The sequence below is a fragment of the Orycteropus afer genome, unplaced genomic scaffold (assembly GCF_000298275.1).
Source record: "Orycteropus afer afer isolate SDZICR_OR568_19922 unplaced genomic scaffold, OryAfe1.0 scaffold00294, whole genome shotgun sequence".
Taxonomy (NCBI): Eukaryota; Metazoa; Chordata; class Mammalia; order Tubulidentata; family Orycteropodidae; genus Orycteropus; species Orycteropus afer.
In genome coordinates, this window is record NW_006921881.1 from 1,279,429 (window position 1) to 1,301,025 (window position 21,597).

General features: G+C 47.7%; 2 protein-coding genes across 2 annotated transcripts in view; both read left to right on the top strand.

Moving 5' to 3' along the window:
- The window catches only part of ABHD16A (abhydrolase domain containing 16A, phospholipase), a 17,438-nt gene extending 8,709 nt beyond the window's left edge, over positions 1-8,729 (top strand). The window contains exons 6-20 of the mRNA XM_007951355.2: positions 973-1,046; positions 1,254-1,376; positions 4,138-4,252; positions 4,377-4,478; positions 5,437-5,500; positions 5,941-5,990; positions 6,360-6,483; positions 6,956-7,060; positions 7,266-7,329; positions 7,690-7,746; positions 7,891-7,953; positions 8,087-8,163; positions 8,254-8,352; positions 8,441-8,487; positions 8,646-8,729. Of these exons, the coding sequence (XP_007949546.1) occupies positions 973-1,046; positions 1,254-1,376; positions 4,138-4,252; positions 4,377-4,478; positions 5,437-5,500; positions 5,941-5,990; positions 6,360-6,483; positions 6,956-7,060; positions 7,266-7,329; positions 7,690-7,746; positions 7,891-7,953; positions 8,087-8,163; positions 8,254-8,352; positions 8,441-8,487; positions 8,646-8,729 (1,248 nt within the window). The remainder of the gene's footprint in view (positions 1-972; positions 1,047-1,253; positions 1,377-4,137; positions 4,253-4,376; positions 4,479-5,436; positions 5,501-5,940; positions 5,991-6,359; positions 6,484-6,955; positions 7,061-7,265; positions 7,330-7,689; positions 7,747-7,890; positions 7,954-8,086; positions 8,164-8,253; positions 8,353-8,440; positions 8,488-8,645) is intronic.
- Positions 8,730-16,701: 7,972 nt separating this feature from the next.
- Positions 16,702-20,286, top strand: LY6G5C (lymphocyte antigen 6 family member G5C). Its single transcript, XM_007951454.1, has 3 exons — positions 16,702-16,822; positions 18,265-18,432; positions 20,123-20,286. The coding sequence occupies exons 1-3, from the start codon at positions 16,702-16,704 to the stop codon at positions 20,284-20,286; spliced, it is 453 nt and encodes a 150-aa protein (XP_007949645.1).
- The last annotated feature ends 1,311 nt before the right edge of the window (positions 20,287-21,597 follow it).

Sequence of the window (21,597 nt, forward strand, 5' to 3'; positions counted from 1 at the left end):
ACCTGGTGAGGTGGCATTATTACCTTCATTTACACATCTGAGGAAGAGCAGGCAGAGAGGTTAAGTGCCCCATCCAGAGTCATAGAGGAGGAAGTAGCCAAGACTGGATTGAAGGATCTGTGCATAGCCTGCCTGAAATGTGCTTTTCTTCATGTTTTGTTTTGTTTTGTCATTTAAATTTTTGCACAATTTTTATGTTGCTCTCTCTTAGTCAAGTTATTTTTGAAAATGTTAGAAAAAAAATTCTCTAAAAAAAAAAAAAAAAAAAAAAAAACCCCACAAATAGAGTGCTGGGAATTCTGGAGGTGGGAGAAGGAACACAACAGTATAAGACTCAGCTCCCACTGCCCTCAGAAAGCATGTGGACTCATGGAAGGCACAGATGGTCTGTGTGGCAGCACTGGCCCATGGCTGCAGGTGTTGAGGGAACGGAGGTGGCCATGAGGGTGGAACAGTCAGCGGGCTTCATTCAAGAGCAGGCCCCAGGTGCAAAAGAGCCTGCTGTGGGCATGATGGCCTCACCTTTTCTCTCCCACCCAGTCTTGGCACAGTCAGTTTGATCCCTTGGGGAGTTCTGAGCCTCTCGTGCAGCTCCAGGTAAAGGACCCTGGTGGGGAAGGGGGCAGAACCAGCAAGCAGACCATTCCCCACCACCCTCGGAAGCACTGGCACCTCCAGCCACCCCTCCTGGGGTTGGATCATTCTTAGATTTTTAGAAAAGCAAAGAGTGTTAGCTTTTCTCAGCTGGAAGAAGGCACATAGGCCAGTCCTGAACTAGTAAGGCATCTTCTCATGGCTGTTTTTTCAGACTATATCAGAGCTTTCCATCTGAGAACAGGAAGGGTATTGACCTCTGCTTATTCTCCCAGTGAGACCAGTCCACTGGATGATGAGGGTGTTAAGGTGTACAGTAGGCCTCCCCAGTTCTCAACTTCCCTTTGCTCACTTCCTCTCTGTTCCCACCCACCACAGAGGCAACTTGCCAACTACAATTTTGACTTCAGGAGCTGGCCAGTTGACTTCCACTGGGAAGAGCCCAGCAGCCGGTAAGGCCCCCAGTTCCTTTGCTGTCTGTCCCTCCCCTTGGAATTGTCCTTCCCCAGCCTTTTCCCCCACCTTCATCCCCCTCTTGGGCTCCAGTGCCTGCCTTCCAGCACCATCTCCTCATTCCTAGACCCCACCGTCCTTCGGACCTCAGACATCCAGATTGCTGCTCCTGACCCCATCCTCCCCTGCATCTTTCCCTTCCTCAGGAAGGAGTCCCGAGGGGGCCCTTCCCGCCGGGGTGTGGCCCTGCTTCGCCCAGAGCCCCTGCACCGGGGGACAGCAGACACCTTCCTCAACCAGGTCAAGAAGCTGCCTTGTCAGATCGCCAGGTGGGAAAGGGTGGGGAGGAGAGGCCAGGAGGGGTGGACAGGGCAGGGGTGAGGACTCTGGGTACAGGACATTCTGTTGCAAAATAACTGTCTTTGTTGCCCTAGTGCTGTGTGCTTTGTGTTTTATTTGTATCAAAGTAGTTTTCATCCACAGTTGATGTGTAAAGTTGATGTGTAAACCTGAGACAGGTTTAAAATTGCACAGATGATGAGTGAAGAACTGGGATATTAATACAATTCTATTTGATGCAAAGGCTCTTTTTTTTTTTTTTTTACTTGTATTTAGATGAAAACATACACAGCAAGACATTTACCAACATAACATCTTCCCCATTTACAGCTCAGGGACATTGATGACATTTTTCAAGTTGTGCCACCATTATTGCTATCCTTTTCCAAAATATTCTACTACCATTATCATAAACTCAAGCCCCACAAACAAAAGCTTCCCCTTCCTCCCTCCCTCCTACTTCTGGTAACCACTAATCATCTTTGGTATATATATAAATTAACTATCATTATTATTTTTTTAACCTATCTAGGAATTTAGCCTCTCCTCCCTGCCCATCCCTGGTAACCAACAATGGATGTTTCTTTCCACTTATAAACCTTTCCTTGACTTTTTACAATAGTGGACTAATAATACACTATTTGTCCGAAAAGGCTCTTTTTGATGAGGTCGAGGAAGATGTGAGGTTGAGGGTGGGGAGGGGACACATAGCCTGTAGCTGGAGCAGGGTCTGGTGTGCAGTGGTACACCCTCCTGGCCCCACTGCTCCTTGGTCATCCCATCTTGAGTGAGCTGCTTGGTCCCTCTGTGCCTCAGTCTCTGCATCCCTGAATAGCCTGCCTCACAGGGTTTTTGAGGAGGTTAACAAGTGTGGTACCAAACTCTGAAGGGCTTGCACCTTGCCTGGCTGCCTGGCAGCACATAGTAAAGCCCACATACATTGCAGTTATGGGTACTGATGATGACAGAAAAAATAGCGGTAACCATTCACGTTTTATAGTGGAGCAGTGTCTTAGTTATCTAGTGCTGCTGTAGAGGATGGCTTTAACCAACAAATTTATTTGCTTGCAGTTTAGCAGGCCAGAAGTCCAAATTCAGGGTGCCTGCTCTAGGGGAAGGCTTTCTCTGTCACTGGAGGAAGGTCCTTGCCTTTTTGAGCCCCTGTTCCTGAACGATTTTCATGTGGTTTGGCATCTCTCTTCTTCCATGACTGCTTTCTTCTTTAATGTCTTCCGTGTATCAAAAAAGACTGACTCAAGACATGCCCTACAATAATCTTACCTCATTAACGTAGCAGACAACCCATTCCCAAATAAGATTATAGCCACAGGCATGGAGGTTAGGATTTATAACATACATTTTTGGGGGACACAGTTCAATCCATAACAAGCATGTAATTGTTCTCTCAACAGAGAATTGTCTGTTGCTGGTGGTTAGGAGGCAACATCTAGACTGTTAAGGAAGGAGGTAGACTTAGGGGTTGTTGCTGACGATTCTGGTTGACCTGAGGGGTAAGCCAAATGTGGGGTTTTGAGGGGAATGCTGCACAGGATTATACAGTTTTGTTCTGGGATAACCGGAAGTGGATGATCATTTTCTCAGAATAGTACTGCCGTGTTATCTGTCTGAATTAGTACTTTGCTCAGTAAATGGTTATTCAGCTCCTACTCTGCACCAGGCTCTGGGTACCTATTTCTTGGTAGGTGTTAGCGATGTCTCATTGAACAAAACAGCCAGGTCCTTGCCCCAGTGGAGCTTGCAGTCTAGTTTTTCCAACTAAGGATCTTGACCCATTAGTGAATCTTGAAATCAACTTAGGGAATTACAACTGTCATTTTTCAAAAGTATTGTTTATTTGAGGACTTAAACATTAAGTTGTATTTATATATTAACAAGGAGACCCTAGGCAGCAGTTAGCATGCTTGGCTGCTAATAGAAAGGTTAGTGTTAGAGTTCACTTAGAGGTACCTTAGAAGAAAGGTCTGGCAATCTACTTCTGAAGAATGAGCCGCCGAAAACCCTGTGTGGCACAGTTCCATTCTGACACATAAGGGATTACCATGAGTCCGAATCGACTTGATGGCATCTGGTAAATAAGAAAATTGTATTTGATTATAACTGTCAAACCCATTGTCAAGTCATTTCCAACTCATAGCACCCCTATAGGAAAGGGTAGAATTGCCCCATCTTTCTCCCAAGGAGCAGCTAGGTTTGAACCACCAACTTTTCCATAAGTAACCAAGTACTTCAACCACTGCTCCACCAGTGCTCCTTCTATTATATATAGAAAGCATTACGTCATGAAACTGTGGTTTCAGAATTATATATACATGTATGTGTACTGGGAGCTCTGGTGGTGCAGTGCATAAGGTGTTTGACTGCTAACCAGAAGGTTGGCAGTTCAAACCCACCAGCCACTCCTCGGAAGGAAGACTGGGCAATCTATTCCCACAGTGATACCACCTCGGAAACCCAAGGAGGGGTTGCTATCAGTCGAAGATGAGTCGACAACACGTAACAACAACAACGTGTGTAGTGGGCCACAGTGAAAAATTTGTATCTTACAAAAGTTGTAGTAAAAAAAAATAGTTTGAAAAACACCAGCCTGGTATACGTATTCCTTCATTCTGGAAAAGGAATGTGGAGCTCTGAAGGTCGGGGGTAAAGTAAGCCCCAGAGTCTGAGTGCTAGAGTTGTGAGGTCCCTGGGCCCCGTTAGGGTTGGGGGTCATTAACCCCATGTTTCCCACAGCTATCTGGTGGCACACACCCTGGGGCGCCGCATGCTGTACCCAGGTTCCGTGTACCTGCTTCAGAAGGCCCTCATGCCGGTGCTCCTACAAGGCCAAGCTCGGCTTGTGGAAGAGGTAAGGAGGCTCCCTTGCTCCCTACCTTCTCTACCAACCCTCTTCCTCCCAGCTCTTCCTCCCCTCTTCCCCAGGGATGTGGCTCTCCTGATCCTCAGAGCCTGCCGTTTCATCTCCCCACCAGTATAATGGGCGCCGTGCAAAACTGCTGGCCTGTGATGGCAGTGAGATTGACACCATGTTTGTGGACCGGCGGGGTACAGCTGAGACCGAGGGACAGAAGCTGGTGAGTGGGAACAGAGAGCCCAAAGGTGGAGTATGGGGAGGGAAGTAGAGACTCTGGGTACTCCAGTTCCACAGCAGCCCTGAGGAAGCTGACCTGGGATAACACCATCTCCTGTTCAACCCCAAAGGCCCCTTGATGTGGGGAAAACCCTGTGATAGGGAAATAGATGAAGAAGTAGGAGTTGACATTCAAGGACCAGCATGTGATAATCATAACAGTACAAACTTATACAGCACTTACCACATGCAAGGCCTGTTTTTAATTCTCACAACAATCCTGTGAGGTAGGTACTGTTTTTATTAGACAATTTTACAGATGAAAACGGAAGCCCTGAATGACTACCATTATCACACAGCCAAGAAGTGATAGAACCTGGCTCCAAAGGCTCCTGCGTCCATGAAGCAGCCCTGGAGAAAACACTGAGTCAGGAGTCCAGGGAGCTGGGTTCTAATGCCGGATCTGCACAGCTGCTGTGAGAATCTGCACGTGCTACATCTTTAGGCCTCAGCTTCAGACACTGTGGAATTAGAGTTTATCTGGCCATGAGACTGGACACCAGAGAGGGAGAAGGAAATAGTCTGAATACCACACAACAGACAGACATAAAAATGTTACAGGAAAAAAAAAAAAAAGATAAACTATAAAGGAAAAATTATACATAATCCCATTTCTTAGATTGACTTCGTGGTCTTCAAGGAAAAATGAGTACTTCGCTAGATGGTTTAACAATGTCAACCATTCATCTTCCTTTGGGGGCCAAATTTGCTGAACATTTGCATCCATTTTGCTTCTCATTTTCATGGGCATTGTGGAATGAGAAATGTCTGTTCCCCTTGGAGAGAACAGGAACCCACCTTCCTTTCTGTCTAGAGTGCCACTGGCTGCCCTCCCCACCCTGAGGGCTATTTTCCATTAGGTTGGCTCCTTCCCAGCCCAGCTTCCCCCCTTCTCCCCACAGGTGATCGGCTGTGAGGGGAATGCAGGGTTCTATGAGGTGGGCTGCATCTCCACACCTCTGGAAGGTAGGCCCTGGCTCAGCCCTCCTCTCTGTGTCCCTTGGAACATAATGTCCCCACTTTCCCACACTGGTTTGACCTCCCTGGAGCCTGACCTCTACTTTGCTTGGGTGAGGGATGAGTTCCTCGTTTTTGGGAAAATTTGGTCCACTCCCTAGTTGTGGTTACTTTCCATCTCTCCCTTGGGCTGTTATCCCTAGCTTTATAATCCTCTTTATTTTACCCAACCCCTCCCACACACATACACACCTGTATACAACTACACATCCCTCCCTTCTGTTGCCTCAAAGCCTTTGGTGTGATGTCCCAGATCTGGGAAGACTTGGAATTATTTGCCTCTAGGGTTGGGGGTGGTTTAGAGCTTGTGGTCCTTCTCCTGCTCCTTCCCCCAGGCAGGAGAGAGGAGCATGAGCAAGGTCTCAGTCACTCCTCCTCCTGTGTTACAGCTGGATATTCAGTCCTGGGCTGGAATCATCCAGGCTTTGCTGGAAGCACAGTAAGACCCTCTCTGGAGTCCCTTCCTTTTCCTGAAATATGGTTTGTCTCCTCTGGAGAGAATGCTTCCCTTTCTTGAGAGAGAAGAATGGAAGGGGGTTGTATATTTCTGTAGGGCCTCCTTCTCCCTGTGACCTGGGTAGAGCAGGGAGGCTGGGAAGACAGCATTGACAGCCATGCTATAGTGGGGAGATGAGGTAGAGCTCGTTATTCTGTGGAGAACTACCCCTTCCACCATCCTGGTCTTCTACACCTTCTCATCTCATGCTGAGTGGCTACAAGAATTGTCCACATTATTGGGTGGCTGGTGGTGATGTGTGAGTCAGCCTTTGGTGCTGATACACTCCTGCCTTTGCCCTTTCCCCTGCAGGGGGTGCCATTCCCACAGAATGAGGCCAATGCTATGGATGTTGTGGTCCAGTTTGCCATCCATCGCCTGGGCTTCCAGCCCCAGGACATTGTCATCTACGCCTGGTCCATCGGTGGCTTCACAGGTACCGTCCTCCTTCCCCTCCCACCACCGTAGGGCTTTCCTACCTATCTTCCTGTTCCCAGGAAAGGTGGGGAAATGTCCAGGTGGGGTGGAGCTCAAGGAAGACATGGAGGAGGTTGGGATCTTCAAGTGGGCCTGGAAGAGGGTATTATACATGGGTGTGCTTCATGTTTCCTTTCACCCTCATGCCTGATTATTAGATGGAGAAGAAATAAGCCAGAGATTCAGGGTAGGGAGATCTGAGGAAGTGAATGTTTCCTCTGCCTGTTGTCTTTGATACACTTCCAAGAATGGTTTGTTCTTGCTCCAGCCTCTCCAGATGGTGCCCGGGGCAAGTGAAGTGAGGGATTAAGGAGAGATCAGGTATAACATGGTAGGGAGGAAAGAGTTAGCTGCAGTGTTAGTGGAATGAGGGCAGTGTGGTGGCAGGAGCCCCCCTCAGCTCTTACCCTTCTTCCCTGTCTTGATACCAGCCACGTGGGCAGCCATGTCCTACCCAGACATTAGTGCCGTGATCCTGGATGCCTCCTTTGATGACTTGGTACCTTTGGCCTTGAAAGTCATGCCAGACAGCTGGAGTGAGTGTAGCTGCCATGCCCACCCTTCCAGGGAAGCTATGGGTTGGAACTAGGAGCTGTTCTAAATGGGGATGGTTCCTTTTCCATGGGTGGTGACTAAGTTGCCCTGTCTGAGAGACTCAGTCTTCTTCTGCATGAATGTGGAGACCTTTATCTTGGGCAGAAGTTTTATCTCTGCTGTCCTCTCCCCTTTATCCAACTCTAGGGGGCCTGGTGACCAGGACTGTGAGGCAGCACCTCAATCTAAACAATGCAGAGCAGCTGTGCAGGTGAGTGCAGCCAGCGTCAGTGTACATACCCTATACGGCTCTGCTGGGCAGGCACACAATGAAAGTAGTGCTAAAGTGTAGTACCTCCCACACACACCCTGGGTGACCTTGCTACCATCCCAGGTGACCTATATCCTCGTTTGGGACCCTAGACCCAAGGATTACTGCCTGGCACAGTAGGGGATCCTCCACCTGGGCAACTTGACCTAAACAATACCTATTCTTAAATATGAGTGAAAGGCTAGTCACGGGTCTTGCTTTAGGGGAGAGAAGAATACAACCAGTGCAAGGCAGGGGTGGGCCATTTGTCGCCTGTCTCCCACTGAGCTCTCCCACCCCACTGCTCTGCCCTCAATGAAGGTACCAGGGCCCTGTGCTGCTGATCCGGAGAACCAAGGATGAGATCATCACCACCACGTGAGTGCCTAGGAGCCTCTACCTCTCCAATCTCAGAGAGAGCTAGGAGGTTGCTCCTGTACCTCTACCCACTAACAACCTCATTATCCAGACCCTTGCTTCCCAATTTGCAGACCTCTGCAGTGGGCCTTTTCTCACCCTCAGGGTTCCTGAGGACATCATGTCCAATCGCGGCAACGACCTCCTGCTGAAGCTACTACAGCATCGGTGAGAGCCAGTGGGGTGTGTGTGTGTGTGTGTGTGTTCACATATATGTTGACATGGCACCGGGAGGGGCAGGGAGGGAGGTCTAGGGATGAGGAGTGAATTTGGTCCTGATCTCTCTGGGCACCCTCTCTAGGTATCCCCGCGTGATGGCCGAGGAGGGCCTGCGAGTGGTGAAGCAGTGGCTGGAGGCGGCCTCACAGCTGGAGGAAGGTGAGAACGTATCCAGTGAGGCCAGGCCTTTGGGTGGGGAACCTGGTAAGGCCAAGTTGCTGATGGCCCCTCCTCTCTCTCCCTGACCAGCCTCGATTTACAGCCGATGGGAGGTGGAGGAGGACTGGTGTCTGTCTGTCCTTCGCTCCTACCAGGCAGAACATGGGCCGGAATTTCCCTGGAGCGTGGGTAAGGAATTCCTGGGATAAGCGAGGAGAAAGGGTGGGCTGCGAATGAGCAGATGGATGGCCTGTGTCTGAGCCCCTCCTCTATGCAGGGGAGGACATGAGTGCAGAGGGACGGCGGCAGCTGGCTTTGTTTCTGGTGAGCTCGGGTGGGAAGCAGGAAGAAGGTGCTAGAATGGCAGCTTGCATGGAGTGGGTGGTGGGCTCAAGAGGGCAGAGGCTGGGCAGGGTGTCCATGGTGCTGCTTCCACACTGCTCTGCACTTCACCCCCCCCGCCCCCCGGCCTCTGTCCTCAGGCTCGGAAGCATCTGCACAACTTTGAGGCCACACACTGCACTCCACTCCCAGCCCAGAACTTCCAGATGCCCTGGCACCTCTAGGAATCACTGGGACTCATTCTGGAAGATTGAGATGGGAGGGGGCATGAGGAAGGACCCTCTTATTTGTGATTCTCTGTTCATGTTGCTGTTTATAGTTTGTAAAAGTGGGAGACCATCCCCCTTCTCACAGTTCCTCTTGCACGCTCCCCTCTTCCACCTGGTGGTACCCTCCCTCCCCAACACACATCTTACATTAAATGAATGGATTATTCCTAATGATTAATAAAAAGGTATTTTTTCTATTGGCTGACTGATTGTGTGAGTTCCCAGATGTCCAGGAAGCCAGGAGCTGGCAGTGGGGAAACCTGAGGCCTCAAAGGATGGGTCTTGGAGACACCCCACTCTGGGGTGGTCCAATTTAACCTTTCCTATCCACTGCACTTCCAGGCCTTCAGCCTCTAACCTGAACTGTTCTCAGGCAGTGGGTCACCAGGCCTCATCATCCCTGGTGTGCCTAGCATTCTCACTACAGTGCAGCCTTCCCATCAGCTTCTGTGGCCACTGCCCCCTGCCTCACTCCGTCCTGCATACAGCCACCCAAGGAGCCCATGGCCACCTCTTGCTTACAAGCTTTGTTGTTTGCAAAGCACTTCTTCAGACCTGATTTCACTACTCAACTCCTCTACTGATTTCCAAGTCCAGCTTGTATGGTTTCATCATCAGTAACCCCCATTTTCCTTGCTCACCTCTTATATTCACAGGGAGCGAGGGGCAGCCCACTTCCTATGTCTTACCCAGCAAACCCTGCACACCCTCCCCTCTGTGTCCTCAAGACTCTACTCATCCTTGTTGAAGTTCAACGAAGGGCCTGCCAGGGACCAAGAGCTGGGTGCCAAGGACTCATGCTCCCAGAGCCACACTTTGAATTTTTTTTTTTTTTTTTAATTTTTCCTTGTGATTGAGTGAAAGTTTACAGAGCAAATTGGCTTTCCATTCAACTATTCATGTATTTTGTTTCGTCACACAGTCCCCACAGTGTAGCAGCACTCTTTTTCCTGTGGTTATCATTTGTCTTTTCCTATCCATTCCTGCCTCCTGAGCTTTATCCCTGGGCAAATGCCACTTTGCATTTTTGGACAGTTCTGTTAGAAGAAAATTCTTAGACTGTAACCGAGGACATTGGTTTATCTGCAGCTTCCATCCTATTTCTAATCCTTGGACCTCTTAGAACAGAATGAGTCCCTCTTCCACCTATCAGTCTGTTGCCTGGCCACTTTCTTCCCTTGGAAATTTCTTTTTTCCACATGAAGCACCTTAGGTTTACCATCCTGCATCCTCTGTTTTGAACAAGGTACTTAACATGGGTGACAATGTACTGACACCCTAGATGCATTCTCTGGCTGATTTCTGTGTCTGCTCAGATTCCAGTGCATGAAGCTCTTCTGGGATCCTGAGGGCAGGGGGAGAACAGGAGCTGTGTCTGCCCCTAGCTGGTCACGGTTCCTGAAGGTGGGAGGTGGGGATTTGAGACTTGTCAGGTGATAAGACAACTAAGTTTTGGGGTTAGAAGAGAGGAGGTAGCCACAGCTTCAGGACGTTTCACCTTCAGCAAATAGCTGATACTGGTGCCCTTCTCCTCTGTCCCCTCCCAGGGGGCAAACAGGATGGGAGGTGTGACACATGGAGTTGCAGGACCAGCTGCATGGTTCTGCACCCTCTCAGATCCACCAGTGCAGTTAATTGCCTGGAAATCAAGTCTTCGTTCAGCTAAGCAACCTCTTTAAATTCAGTTAGGGGGCATCAAGCCCCACCTCCACCCCTGGAGACCAAGGACTCCCTCTTCCTGGCAATGGCCATTAAAGATTGTGCTGACCTGCCCTTACCTCCACTTTCCCACACTATAGAGAACAGTGGATGCCAGGAGGGTCTCTGGACCATAAAGAGGACCCTTGGATACCTGAAATGGTTGGGGAGAGGGCAGGCTCAACACATAGATCCTGGACAGCCCCATCCAGGGGCTTCAGTCTACCCTCTCAGATCACTCTCTATCTGATAAGGCTCAGAGTAGTTGAAGAACCACTTCTGCCCCAAGTTAAGCAGAGTTTCCTACCCACATCTCACTCTATACAGTTAACCCTTGACATGGGTTTGAACTGCATAGGTCCAATTATACACAGATTTTTTTCAATAAATACATTGGAAATTTGGGGATCTATGACAACTTGGAAAAAAGATGAGCCATGTAGCCTAGAAATTAAAAAAAAAAGTGAATGCATATCTTATACATGAATGCATAAGATATGTGCAGATACTAGTCTATTTTATCATTTACTACAATAAAATATATACAAATCTAAAAAGTTAAAATTTATCAAAACTTACACAAACAGACCATACATGGTGCTGTTTGCAGTTGAGAGAAGTGTAAACAAACAAGGATACAATATTAAACATAACTGGATAAAGTTAATTGTGCATACTGTACTACTGTAATAATTTTGTAGCCACCTCCAGTTGCTATTGTGGTGAGCTCCAGTGTTGGGAGTATCTGCTTAAAATGCCATGTGATGCTAATCATTCCTGCATGAGCAGTTCATTTGACCAATAAATTGTGTATCACAGTAAAAAGTGATCTCTCACAGTTTCCATGTATTTAGTGCAATACTGAAAACCTTAAATAACACCATGAGAATCCATACAAAGTGCCACTAGTGATGCTGGAAGCGCTTCCATAAAAGCAGAGCAAAGTCATGACATTACAAGAAAAAGTTGAATTGCTTGATATGTACCATAAGTTGAGGTCTGCAGCTGCAGTTGGTTGCCCACCATTTCAAGATAAATGATCTAGCATAAGGACCACTGTAATAAAACGAAAGGAAATTCATGAAGTTGCAGCAGCTACACCAGCAAGCACAAAAACCTTGCACTTTTTGCAAAATACCTTTTAATCTGTATTGAGAATGCAGCTTTTATGTGGGTGAAGGACTGCTATAAGAAAGGCATACTTATAGACTCTAAAATGATTAGAGAAAAAGCAATTATATGACAATGTAAAGCAAAAGGAAAATGAAGGATCTAAAGCTAGAGAATGTGATGTCATCAAAAGATGGTTTGATAATTTTAGAAAGATTTTGGCTTAAAATTGTCAAGTTAACAGAGAAGCAGCTTCTGCTGACTAAGAGATAGCAGACAGGTTCCCAGATGCCATTAAGAAAATTATTGAGGAGAAAGGATATCTGCCTGAACAAGTTTTTAATGCAGATGAAAGTCCCCTATGCTTGGGGGGTGGGGGAAGAAAGTGCCACAAAGGACATTTAGTAAGGAAGAAATGCATGTGCCTGGATTTAAGGTAGGAAGGGACAGGCTAACCTACTGAGTTGGGTTTATGATCAGTACTGCCCTTATCTATAAAGCTCCTAACCCCTGAGCCTTGAAAGGAAAAGATAAACACCAGCTCCCAGTCTTTTGGTTGGACAACAAGAAAGCCTGGACAACAAGAACCCTTTTCCTGGATTTGTTCCATGGATGTTTTGTCCCTGAAGTCAGGAAGTACCCTGCCAGTGCCTTTTAAAGTTCTTTTGATACTGGGCAATGCCCCTGGCCACCCAGAACTCCATGAGTTCAACATGGAAGGCAATGAAGTAGTCTACTGCCCCAAAACACAATGTCTCTAATTCAGCCTCTAGATCAGAAGGTCATAAGGACATTTAAGGCTCATTAACACACACAACGCTATGGAAAGGATTGTCAACACTATAGAAAAAAGCACTGATAGAACATCATGAAAGTCTGGAAGGATTGAATGCCATCATTTGTTACAGAAAAGCTGTGAAATCTATCAAGCCCAAACAATAAATTCCTGCTGGAGAAACCTGTGTCCAGATGTTGTGCATGACTTCACAGGATTTACGACAGAGCCAATCAAGGAAATCATTAAAAAGATTGTGGATATGGCAAAAAAGTTGAGGGGAGAATGATTTAAAGATATGAATATTGGAGACATTCAAGAGCTAATAGACACCACACCAGAGGAATTAACAAGATGACTTGGTGGAGATGAGTGCCACATGATGACGAAGAAGACATAGAGGAAGCAGCGTCAGAAAACAAATGGGCATTAGACAATCTGGCAGAAGGGTTCCCATTATTCAAGACAGCATTTACCTTTTATGACATGGACCCTTCTGTGATACATGCACTAAAACTAAAGCAAATGGTACAAGAGGGATTGATACTGTGTAGGAACATTTTAGACAAATGAGAAAGCAAGAGTCAGACAGAAATGATGTTGTATTTCTGTAAAGTTACACTGAGTATGCTTGCTTCTCCAGCCTCCCCTTCCATCTCTTCCACCTGACTTTGCCACCCCCTGAAACAGCACAACCAAGCCTTCTTCTTCCTCCTCCTCAGCCTACTGAACATGTAGATGACAAGGATGAAGACCTTTCTGATGACCCACTTCTACTTGATGAATAGTAAATAATCATGCCATACAGTTCATAATCTTATCTGCTGTGTATGTGTGGGTCTTCGTGTGAAAATCTACTAACTGTACAGCAAGAATGGTGTTAATCAACTGTTTATGTTCTTGGTAAGGCTTCTGGTTAACAGTAGGCTATTAGTAGTTAAGATTTGGAAGAGTCAAAAGTTCTGTATAGATTTTTCACTGGAGGTGGTGGTCAGCACCTCTAATCCCCATGTTGTTCAAGGGTCAGTTGTATAACCAGGTTCCAGCAGTCCTAAGGAAAGATCAGCTGAGATGCAGACCCCACAGCTTCTGGGACTCTGGGTCCTGCTTTGCTGGGTACCAGGTGAGGCCTGGACACCCATGTGGGCCCAAGGAGCTGGGAAAACTGGTAGAGAGGATGGGGGCTGAGAGAAAGGGGATTTAGAGCCTCATCAGGGTAAAAGTTACAATACCCCGCCTTTTCACCCCAGAAAAGTCTTCAGTAGAGCCCATTACCCTGGCAATAAACTTTCCAGGGCACAGCACTACTGTGTTCTCATTGGCTATGCCCTGCCTTGGGACTGGAAAGTAGCTAGAAGGAAACAAGGGTGGGATTAAGAACTGTGAGGTCACGCCCCTCCAAAGAAGCCACGCCCACGCCATCCCATCACATCCCAGAAATAACACCCGGGTCCTGTAAACCTCAGGGCTCCACAGGTAGTTGTACTTCTACAGCCTGCCCTCCTGGACCTCCCTAGATGACTTCCTTCTTGGAGGCTAGCCTCAGCCTCCTTTTGCCCCCTAGTCCTTGCCCTTTATTTGTAGCCATATTCGAAAGAGGGGTTTGAGGGCGCTGTGAGAGACCCTCTGTGCACCTTTTCCCTCTTGGCTACAAGAGCCCTGCTCTCTGATTCCTTTTGTCTATTATTCTGTCCACTCATTCATTCAACATACATTTGCACTCCTCCCCGGTTTTCCATTACTGATTTTTCTTGAATACAATGTACTAATTCATGTATTTCAGGATGGGAGGAGGGGGTGGAGGTAACTGGGTGGCACAAGAGGCTTGCAATTGGCTGCTAACCTAAAGGTTGGCGGTTTGAACCCACCCAGAGGCTCTGCAGAAGAAAAGCTGGTAATCTGCTTCTGTGAAGATTACAGCCCAGAAAACCCTTTGGACCAGTTCTACTCTAACACATGGACTCCCCACCAATCAACAAACTAGCTGGAAACAGGTTTGAGTTTTTGACATAGTGGAGCATGTATCCCTCCAATTTTATTCCTGTCCAGTGTCTCTTTCTTCCCATATTCCCCACCATCCCCACCTCACACCCCTAATGGGATGATTCCTGGGTCATCTGGGGCCCTGTCCTGAAACTCAAGCCAGGAAATTGGGACAGGTGGTGTCATTCCCGGACGCTGAGGACCTTTCATTGCCAATTGTTTTTAGGTGCTTTTGAGTCAGTTCTGACTTACAGCAACCCTCTGTACAACAGAAAGAAATGCTGCCTGGTCCTGCACCATCCTCCCAATTGTTGTCATGCTTCAGCCCATTGTTGCAGCCACTGTGTCAATCTACCTCATTTAGGGCCTTCCCCTTTTTCACTGACCCTCTACTTTACCAAGCATGATGTCTTTCTCCAGGGAACTGGCCCCTCCTGATACCATGACCAAGGTACAGGAGATGAAGTATGGCCATTTTCACTTCTAACGAGCATTCCAGCTGCACTTCTTCCAAGACAGATTTGTTCATTTTTTCTGGCAGTCCGTGGTATTTTCAATATTCTGCGCCAACACCACAATTCAAATGCATCAGTTCTTTGGTCTTCTGTATTAACTGTTCAATTTTCACATGCATAAGAGGCTATTGAAAATACCACAGCTTGAGTCAGGCACACCTTAGTCATCAAAGTGACTTCCTTGCTCCTTAATGCTTTAAAGAAGTCTTTTGCAGCAGATTTGCCCAGTGCAATATGTATTATTTCTTGACTGCTGCTTCCGTGGGCATTGATTATGGATCCAAGTAAAATTAAATCTTTCACAATTTCAATCTTTTCTCCATTTATCATGATCTTGCTTATTGGTTCAGTTGTGAGGATTTTAGTTTTATTTATTAGTTAAGTGCTTCAAGTCTTCTTCCCTTTCAGCATGCAACGTTGTGTCATCCACATATCTCAGGTTGTTAAGAAGTCTTCCTCCCATTGTCTTACCCAACCTTAAACTAAAGCCCCGCAATCTCTCACAGAAGGTTGATGGACCAGGCCAGCTGGGAGCTCTGGTGGCGTAGTGCCTAAGGCATTTGACTGCTAATCAGAAGGTAGTGCTTCAAACCCACCAGCCACTCCTGGGAAGGAAGATTGGGCGATCTACTCCCGTAGTGATACCGCCTTGGAGACCCAGCGAGAGGTCGCTAGGAGTCGTATCTGACTCCACGGCTGTGAGGCTGGTTGGTTGGTTGATTGGAGGAGGAAATGGACGGGAAGTCTGCGGGCCGCCTCTGACCGTACACGGGTCGCTGTGGGATCTCTGGAGTCTCAGTCTGGGAGAAGTAGTAGTACCATAGCGCCACAGTGCGGAGCAACAGCGCGTGGCTCTGGGTCTTCGCAGGGGCCGGAGGCCCGGGTGCCGACCCTGGGCGGCACTTCCCAAATTTCTTCCCGCCTCTTGGCAGAGAACTGAGCTTGAGCAGGGCCGCCCCCGAGTCCTCAGGGGAGCTCTGAGACGCAGTCAGGCACTGAGAGCGAACGGGCCGTGCCGGAACCTGTGGGTGCCGGAGATCAGGCCAATTAACCCGCAGTTTGAGTGGGGCGAGAGAAAGAAGGGCGGGGGGAGGCGTGGTTTCCCGGGACCCCAAGGGAGCAAAGGGCACTGGGCTGAGATGTCCTCTTTTTGGATTTCTGACAGTCCCATCTTGGAAGATGGTACCACCAGCCACCCCCTTGGGCAATCCTGTCTGTCTTCTCTCTCCCTACATCCAGTTGGACACCAAATCTGTCCAGTCTTCCTTTTAAGTATATCTCGTTCACTCCTCGCCTGTTTTCATACGTTCTTTCTGTTAGGCGAGGCCGCCATCTTGTGACTGAACTCTGGAATAGCTTCTTAACTCGTTCCTGGCTTCCACTCATCAATCCTTTTATTCTCCAATGTGCAGCCACAGTGATGTTTACAAACAGAACTCTGATCATGTCACTCCTCTGCTCCAATCTCTTTGGTCAGTGGTTTCACTTTCCAGCTGTTCTCTGGGCAGCACTCTGTCCTTTTCTCATCATTGCTTGTTGACTTCTCTTCCTGGCTAGACTGTATGCCCTGTGAGGACAGACACTTTGTGCACAGTTGTATTCCCAGCATTTGATGCAGTGATTCAGTAAATGTCGGTTGAATGAGATGAAAGTCCTCTCAATCCTCGCTGGGCCCCTGTCCCTGAATCAGGATGTTAGACTCCCAGACTGCCTGAGGGTGAGGACGTCCTGTTCCTCTGACTGTTCTGGCACTGATTCCACCCTAAACTGGTGTTGCCCATCTTCTTCCTCTTGGCCAGTCTCTCTCCCACCCATATAAACCCAAAGTAGGAGCTGGTGAGCAGTCATGCATTTAATGGCAGGCCCTGCAAGTAGGCGCAGTCTGGGACTCCTAGGCCTCCACAGCACCTCCCAAACTCTGTGCATGGTGCTCTTATTAGTGCTGGTCATGAAGAGCTTGGTGTTTGGTAAGTGGTTTTGAGGGGTCAGAGGGGTCTCCTGGCTTGGTGAATGGGGACATCCACAGACACCAGGTGAGATGGGTCCATCTGCTCAAGACACTCAGGTAAATCCAGGTAGGAGAGAAGTGGGATAGGGGGATGTGGTGGACAAATCCTTGGAGACTAATAATGGACTGATGGTCACCCTGAGATTTCTACCGACTGTTCAGGGCTGACTCACTCAATAGCAGTGACCTGAATGGAGATACTAAAGGAATCTTCTTGAAATGTGAGGGCAGACACAGAATAAGGAGGATTGAGGAACATGCCAGATGACAGAAATAAGATCCACAGGGTAGAACAAGGCCTAATCCAAAACAACAGCCTCCTCAGTTGACGGCAAAGCACCATCTGCATAGAATCAGGATTCAGTGTTTTTTTAGCAGGTGCCTTTACATCAAATGCTGTGCTGGGCCTGGGGACAACTTAACGCTGTGTAGCCGGGGCCTGGGACCAGTGGAGGAGGGACATGTATATTCATGCAGTTGGGGAGGGGAAACAGAGAATGGGGTTTTGGTAGACAAAGTTTAGTATGAGTCTGTCCAGTGATTGAACCACCAAAAACAAAATGTGGCCCTGGGCTGCTTGAAGTCTCCTGTTTACTGGAAGCAGAGATTCTCCCTGCCCTGTGATGAACTCTTGTTTTCACTTCTGAACATCACAGATAAAGAAAGCATGTTCAAACGAGAGTGACCAGGATGGTGAGGGACAGAGATGTCAAGTCACAGAGGAAGAAGTGAGCCAATAGGGCTTCCTAAAGCTGGAATGGGTTGCCTTGGCCTAAGCTTTAAACTTAAAGCTTGAAGCACACTGGGCACATGTTAGCCCCTCAAATACATGCTGAATGAATGAATGAATGCAGTTCTAGGAATCTTTTCCGTTTTTGGCTCAGGGTAGGATATGGAGCAGTGATGATAAAGTCCATGTGGAGTGAAGGGATAAAATTTGGGGCTTGGCCCAGGAACTTCCCTATCACTGGTGTCTCCAGCCTCTACTAGTGAGTAGTGAAGAGGTATCTCATTTCTGTATAAACCAAAAAACCAAACTCATTGTCATTGAGCCAATTTAACTCATAGCGACCCCTCCTTAGGTTTCCGAGGCAGTATCTCTAAGGAAGTAGATTGCCCAACCTTCCTTCCAAGGAGTGGCTGGTGGGTTTGAACTGCCAGCTTTCTAGTTAGTGGTCAAATACCTTACACACTACGCTACCAGAGCTGTATAAAAGGGCCAAAAACCAAAGAGATCTCAACGAGGAGTAAAGCATTGGATAGAAAATTAAACCAGATGACTTTAAAGAATTGATGATTTTATAGTGTTATTGAGATTAGGAGGTGAGAAGGAATGGTGGGATTTAGCAGCCTGGAATTGGTGGGAGGGCGGCTCAGGATCAGTGCTCCCCTGTGTTCTAGGTAATTTTGCTGTCGTCAATTGGGAACCCCCTCCTCCACCTCAGCTTCCCAAATACCTGCGCTGCTATCGATGCCTCTTTGAGACAAAGGAGTTGGGGTGCCTTCTGGGATCTGACACCTGCCTTGCCCCACGTGGCAGCAGCTGTATCACACTCCACATAAAGAACAGTAAGCTGTCTTTTCTCGTCGTGAGCCCATCCCGCTCCCAAACCGAGCCTCCACTGGCCTCCTAAACTTCACTCCCAGTCTTATTCCCACAACCCGGAGATACTGTTCCATCACTGTCTCTCTTTCCTCCAGAGACACTCTCTATCTCCACTTCTGTTTCCCTCTTTCCTTCCTTAACTTCAGCTAATTGACTTCCAGCTCCCTCACGGTGCTAACCCTTCAAGAGCACCCTCGAGGTCGCCATATCCCTGGCCTTTCCTCAGGCTTCCCACTCCCCTATCCAACTGCAGTAGTTACTGGCCTCACTCTCCCTACATCTTTGGCTGCTTCTTCCCAGCTTCCTTCACTGTGTCTCACCTCGTTCTCCCTGTCCCTTATTGCTTCATGTTCACCAAGATTTGGTCCTTAGCTTTTTTGCCATTTCATATGCTCTCCCTAGAAAATTCTATCTGCTGCCTTGGCTTCAACCAGCAGCCACGTACTGCTTCCCTCCGAATCTGAATGTTTAGCTCAAACAGCTCTCCTCTTGTCAGATTATCTTCTGGACATCTCTGCCTTACCGAAAATTGACTACATCCTCTTGTTCCTCATGCCTACTCTTCGACCCAATCCCACCCCCACCTCTCTTTCAGTTAACAGACATCTTATGTAACACATAGGATGTGCCAGGCACTGTTCTAAGCATTACAAACCCATGAGGGAGTCATTATAGAGGTTGAGCCAGAATCTGTGGTGACTCCAGAGATGGTGCTCTTAACCACTGCCTAAAGCTGCCTTCATTTAAATCCTTCATTATACCTTTTAAATAGCTGATGCATAGACATGGTTCAAATACCAGAGAGTATACAAGGGCAGCAGAGGAAAATCTCCTCCCAATCTGTTTCCAATCTGCCCAGTCCCCACACATGAGCCACACATAACCACTTTTTTTGGTTTCTTGATCATCCTTTCAGGGGTCTTTTGTGCATATCCGGCATATACAAATATGCTGCTTACTCCTTTTCTGTCTCTTCCCCACTCTCCCCACCAAAGTAACGTACCATTGTAAAACATTGTTCTGCACTTGTTTTTTCAAACATAGCCATTTGTAAACAGCTTCCTTGCTGCGTTGACCACAATGGGGGCATATCAGAGCTGGTTTATCCATCCCAACTCTGATGGGCATTGAAGTTCTAATTTTTCACTCTCTCAAAGCAAGGCAGCAGTGAACAACCCTGGACCTGACTTCTTAGGACATGGGCACAAAGATTTTTTTTCGTCTATGATATATTTCTAGAAAGAGAGAATCATGTTATTCTCCTACTTTGGACCTATACAAGTAGGTCCAAAATGTAAACTCTTCTTCTCAGCAATCCAGCCTCCAATATATCTAACATTTTCTTACATGGTTCCTCAGTGCTGGTTCTTCCCACTTTTCCCACAAGTCCCAACTCAGTCCCCTTTATCCAAATGGCTCTTATTGTCGCCACCCCCCAGCCTTCCATGGAAAACTTTAGCCAAGTTCTGTGGCTGGTGACTCACTGAGCACTCTTCACCTCAGCCAGATTCTAGCAATCACTTCAGTTTTTGTTTGGCCCAGGGCACGGTGTGTGGGTAATGACGATAAATCAATGTGGAGTGAAGGGATGAGAGGATTTGGGGCCTTGCCTCAGGACCTCCCTCTCACTGGCACTCCGGGCCTCTCCCCCAGGCAGTAGTACTGACATCATGGTGAGTGACTGCCGCCGCAAGGAACAGATGAATGACTGCTCATATACCCGAACATCTCCAGTGTTTGGCTTCTGGATATACTCTCGATGCTGCTTCCTGGATTTCTGCAATGACCCTCACAGCAGAGCGATCTATAACCCTTAGAACAACTGCAAAGACCTTTGGGTAGAAATGCTATGTTTCTAGTCACCCTCCAAACTCCCACCTGGACAACTTCCAGCCACTCCCAATAGTCCTCTCTGCCTCTCTTGAGTCACTTGACCCAAACCCTAGTTCTCTTCCTCTTGGTGGCCGCCCCCAAGCACTCCTTTCTTCTCCCAGAGTACCTTTCCGGAACTCTCTGGAGTTTTCCATCAGGTACTCACATTCTGACATCTTTCCTGCTGTCTTCTCCCACTTCTCCCTTCAAGCCCACAGACACTCCTCCAAAATAAACAGGTGTGCAAACTGTTTAGTGTGTCTCTCTCTTCTGGGAGAGGGGGATGCTAAAGGAAGTGGTCCTGCCTGCCTGCCCCATCATGCTCCCATCCCTGTCAAGATCTACTTGTCCCTGCCTGGGTGTCTCCAATTCAGCTCTAAGCTGAAAAATACGGAGAGGAACTGGAAGTCCTTCTATGGCAAAGGCCAAAAAGGTAGTGGGCATCCTCGAAAGAGCCTTGTGGGGGCTGAAAGGCCAGCCATGAGGGCTCATTGTTGGTGAAAGTGGGACTGTGAAAAGGCCAGGCCCAAGGGGGAGATAGGGAGGAGGCTGCTTTGTGGAGGAGATACTCAGCCTAGCAAAGTTGACTTCTCTGATCCCCAGGCCTGGATTCTCTTCAAGGACCTTGGCAAGTTCCTCCCTGATTTGGTACTTTAGCTTCTAAGGCTACTGGAGTTGTATAGACCTGAATCTTTATCTTACTGCAGTCATGGGGAAAGGTAGGCCCAGCAAGTGGGGAAAACAATGACTAGTATACTGCTTTGTACTTCTGCCTCATAACGTGAACATTATTGGTTTTGGTGCCTCCTGCCAGAGTACAGGCCATCAAAAGGCCATGGAGATTGACTAAACCAAATGCAAAATGTTGTATGATGTCATTTGCACCAAGTACACAAATAGGCAAACGCATCTAAACTGCTACAAGTCAGCATAGTGGGTACCCGTGTTAGGGAGAGTAACTTTTAACTTTGTAGGCTTTGTGCTTAAGGTTGAGAGGGATGTCAAGGCAGCTTTGAATGCTGGTAGAGGACTTTGTCCTGACTCAGGGGCAGGTTGCACAGGTGTGTGCATGTCACAAAAATCCATCTTATGGTATGTGCAAACTGCTGTACATTGTCAGAAAGATTAAAATAAGCCAAAGACTGTGTGTTTTGTCTCTTAAGGAATGTTTTTTTTTTTTTTTTTTTTTTAGGGGGGGATGGTTGAAGCCCAACTTCGCAAATGCAAATTTTTAACAGCCAACATTCACTGCACTT

Excerpts from the sequence above, each read along its gene's own strand:
- LY6G5C (XM_007951454.1), top strand. The coding sequence starts at position 16,702 with ATGCATTTAATGGCAGGCCCTGCAAGTAGGCGCAGTCTGGGACTCCTA. Across the intron at positions 16,823-18,264 it reads CATGAAGAGCTTGGTGTTTG|GTAATTTTGCTGTCGTCAAT; the intron begins GTAAGTGGTTTT and ends CCTGTGTTCTAG. Across the intron at positions 18,433-20,122 it reads CACACTCCACATAAAGAACA|GCAGTAGTACTGACATCATG; the intron begins GTAAGCTGTCTT and ends CCTCTCCCCCAG.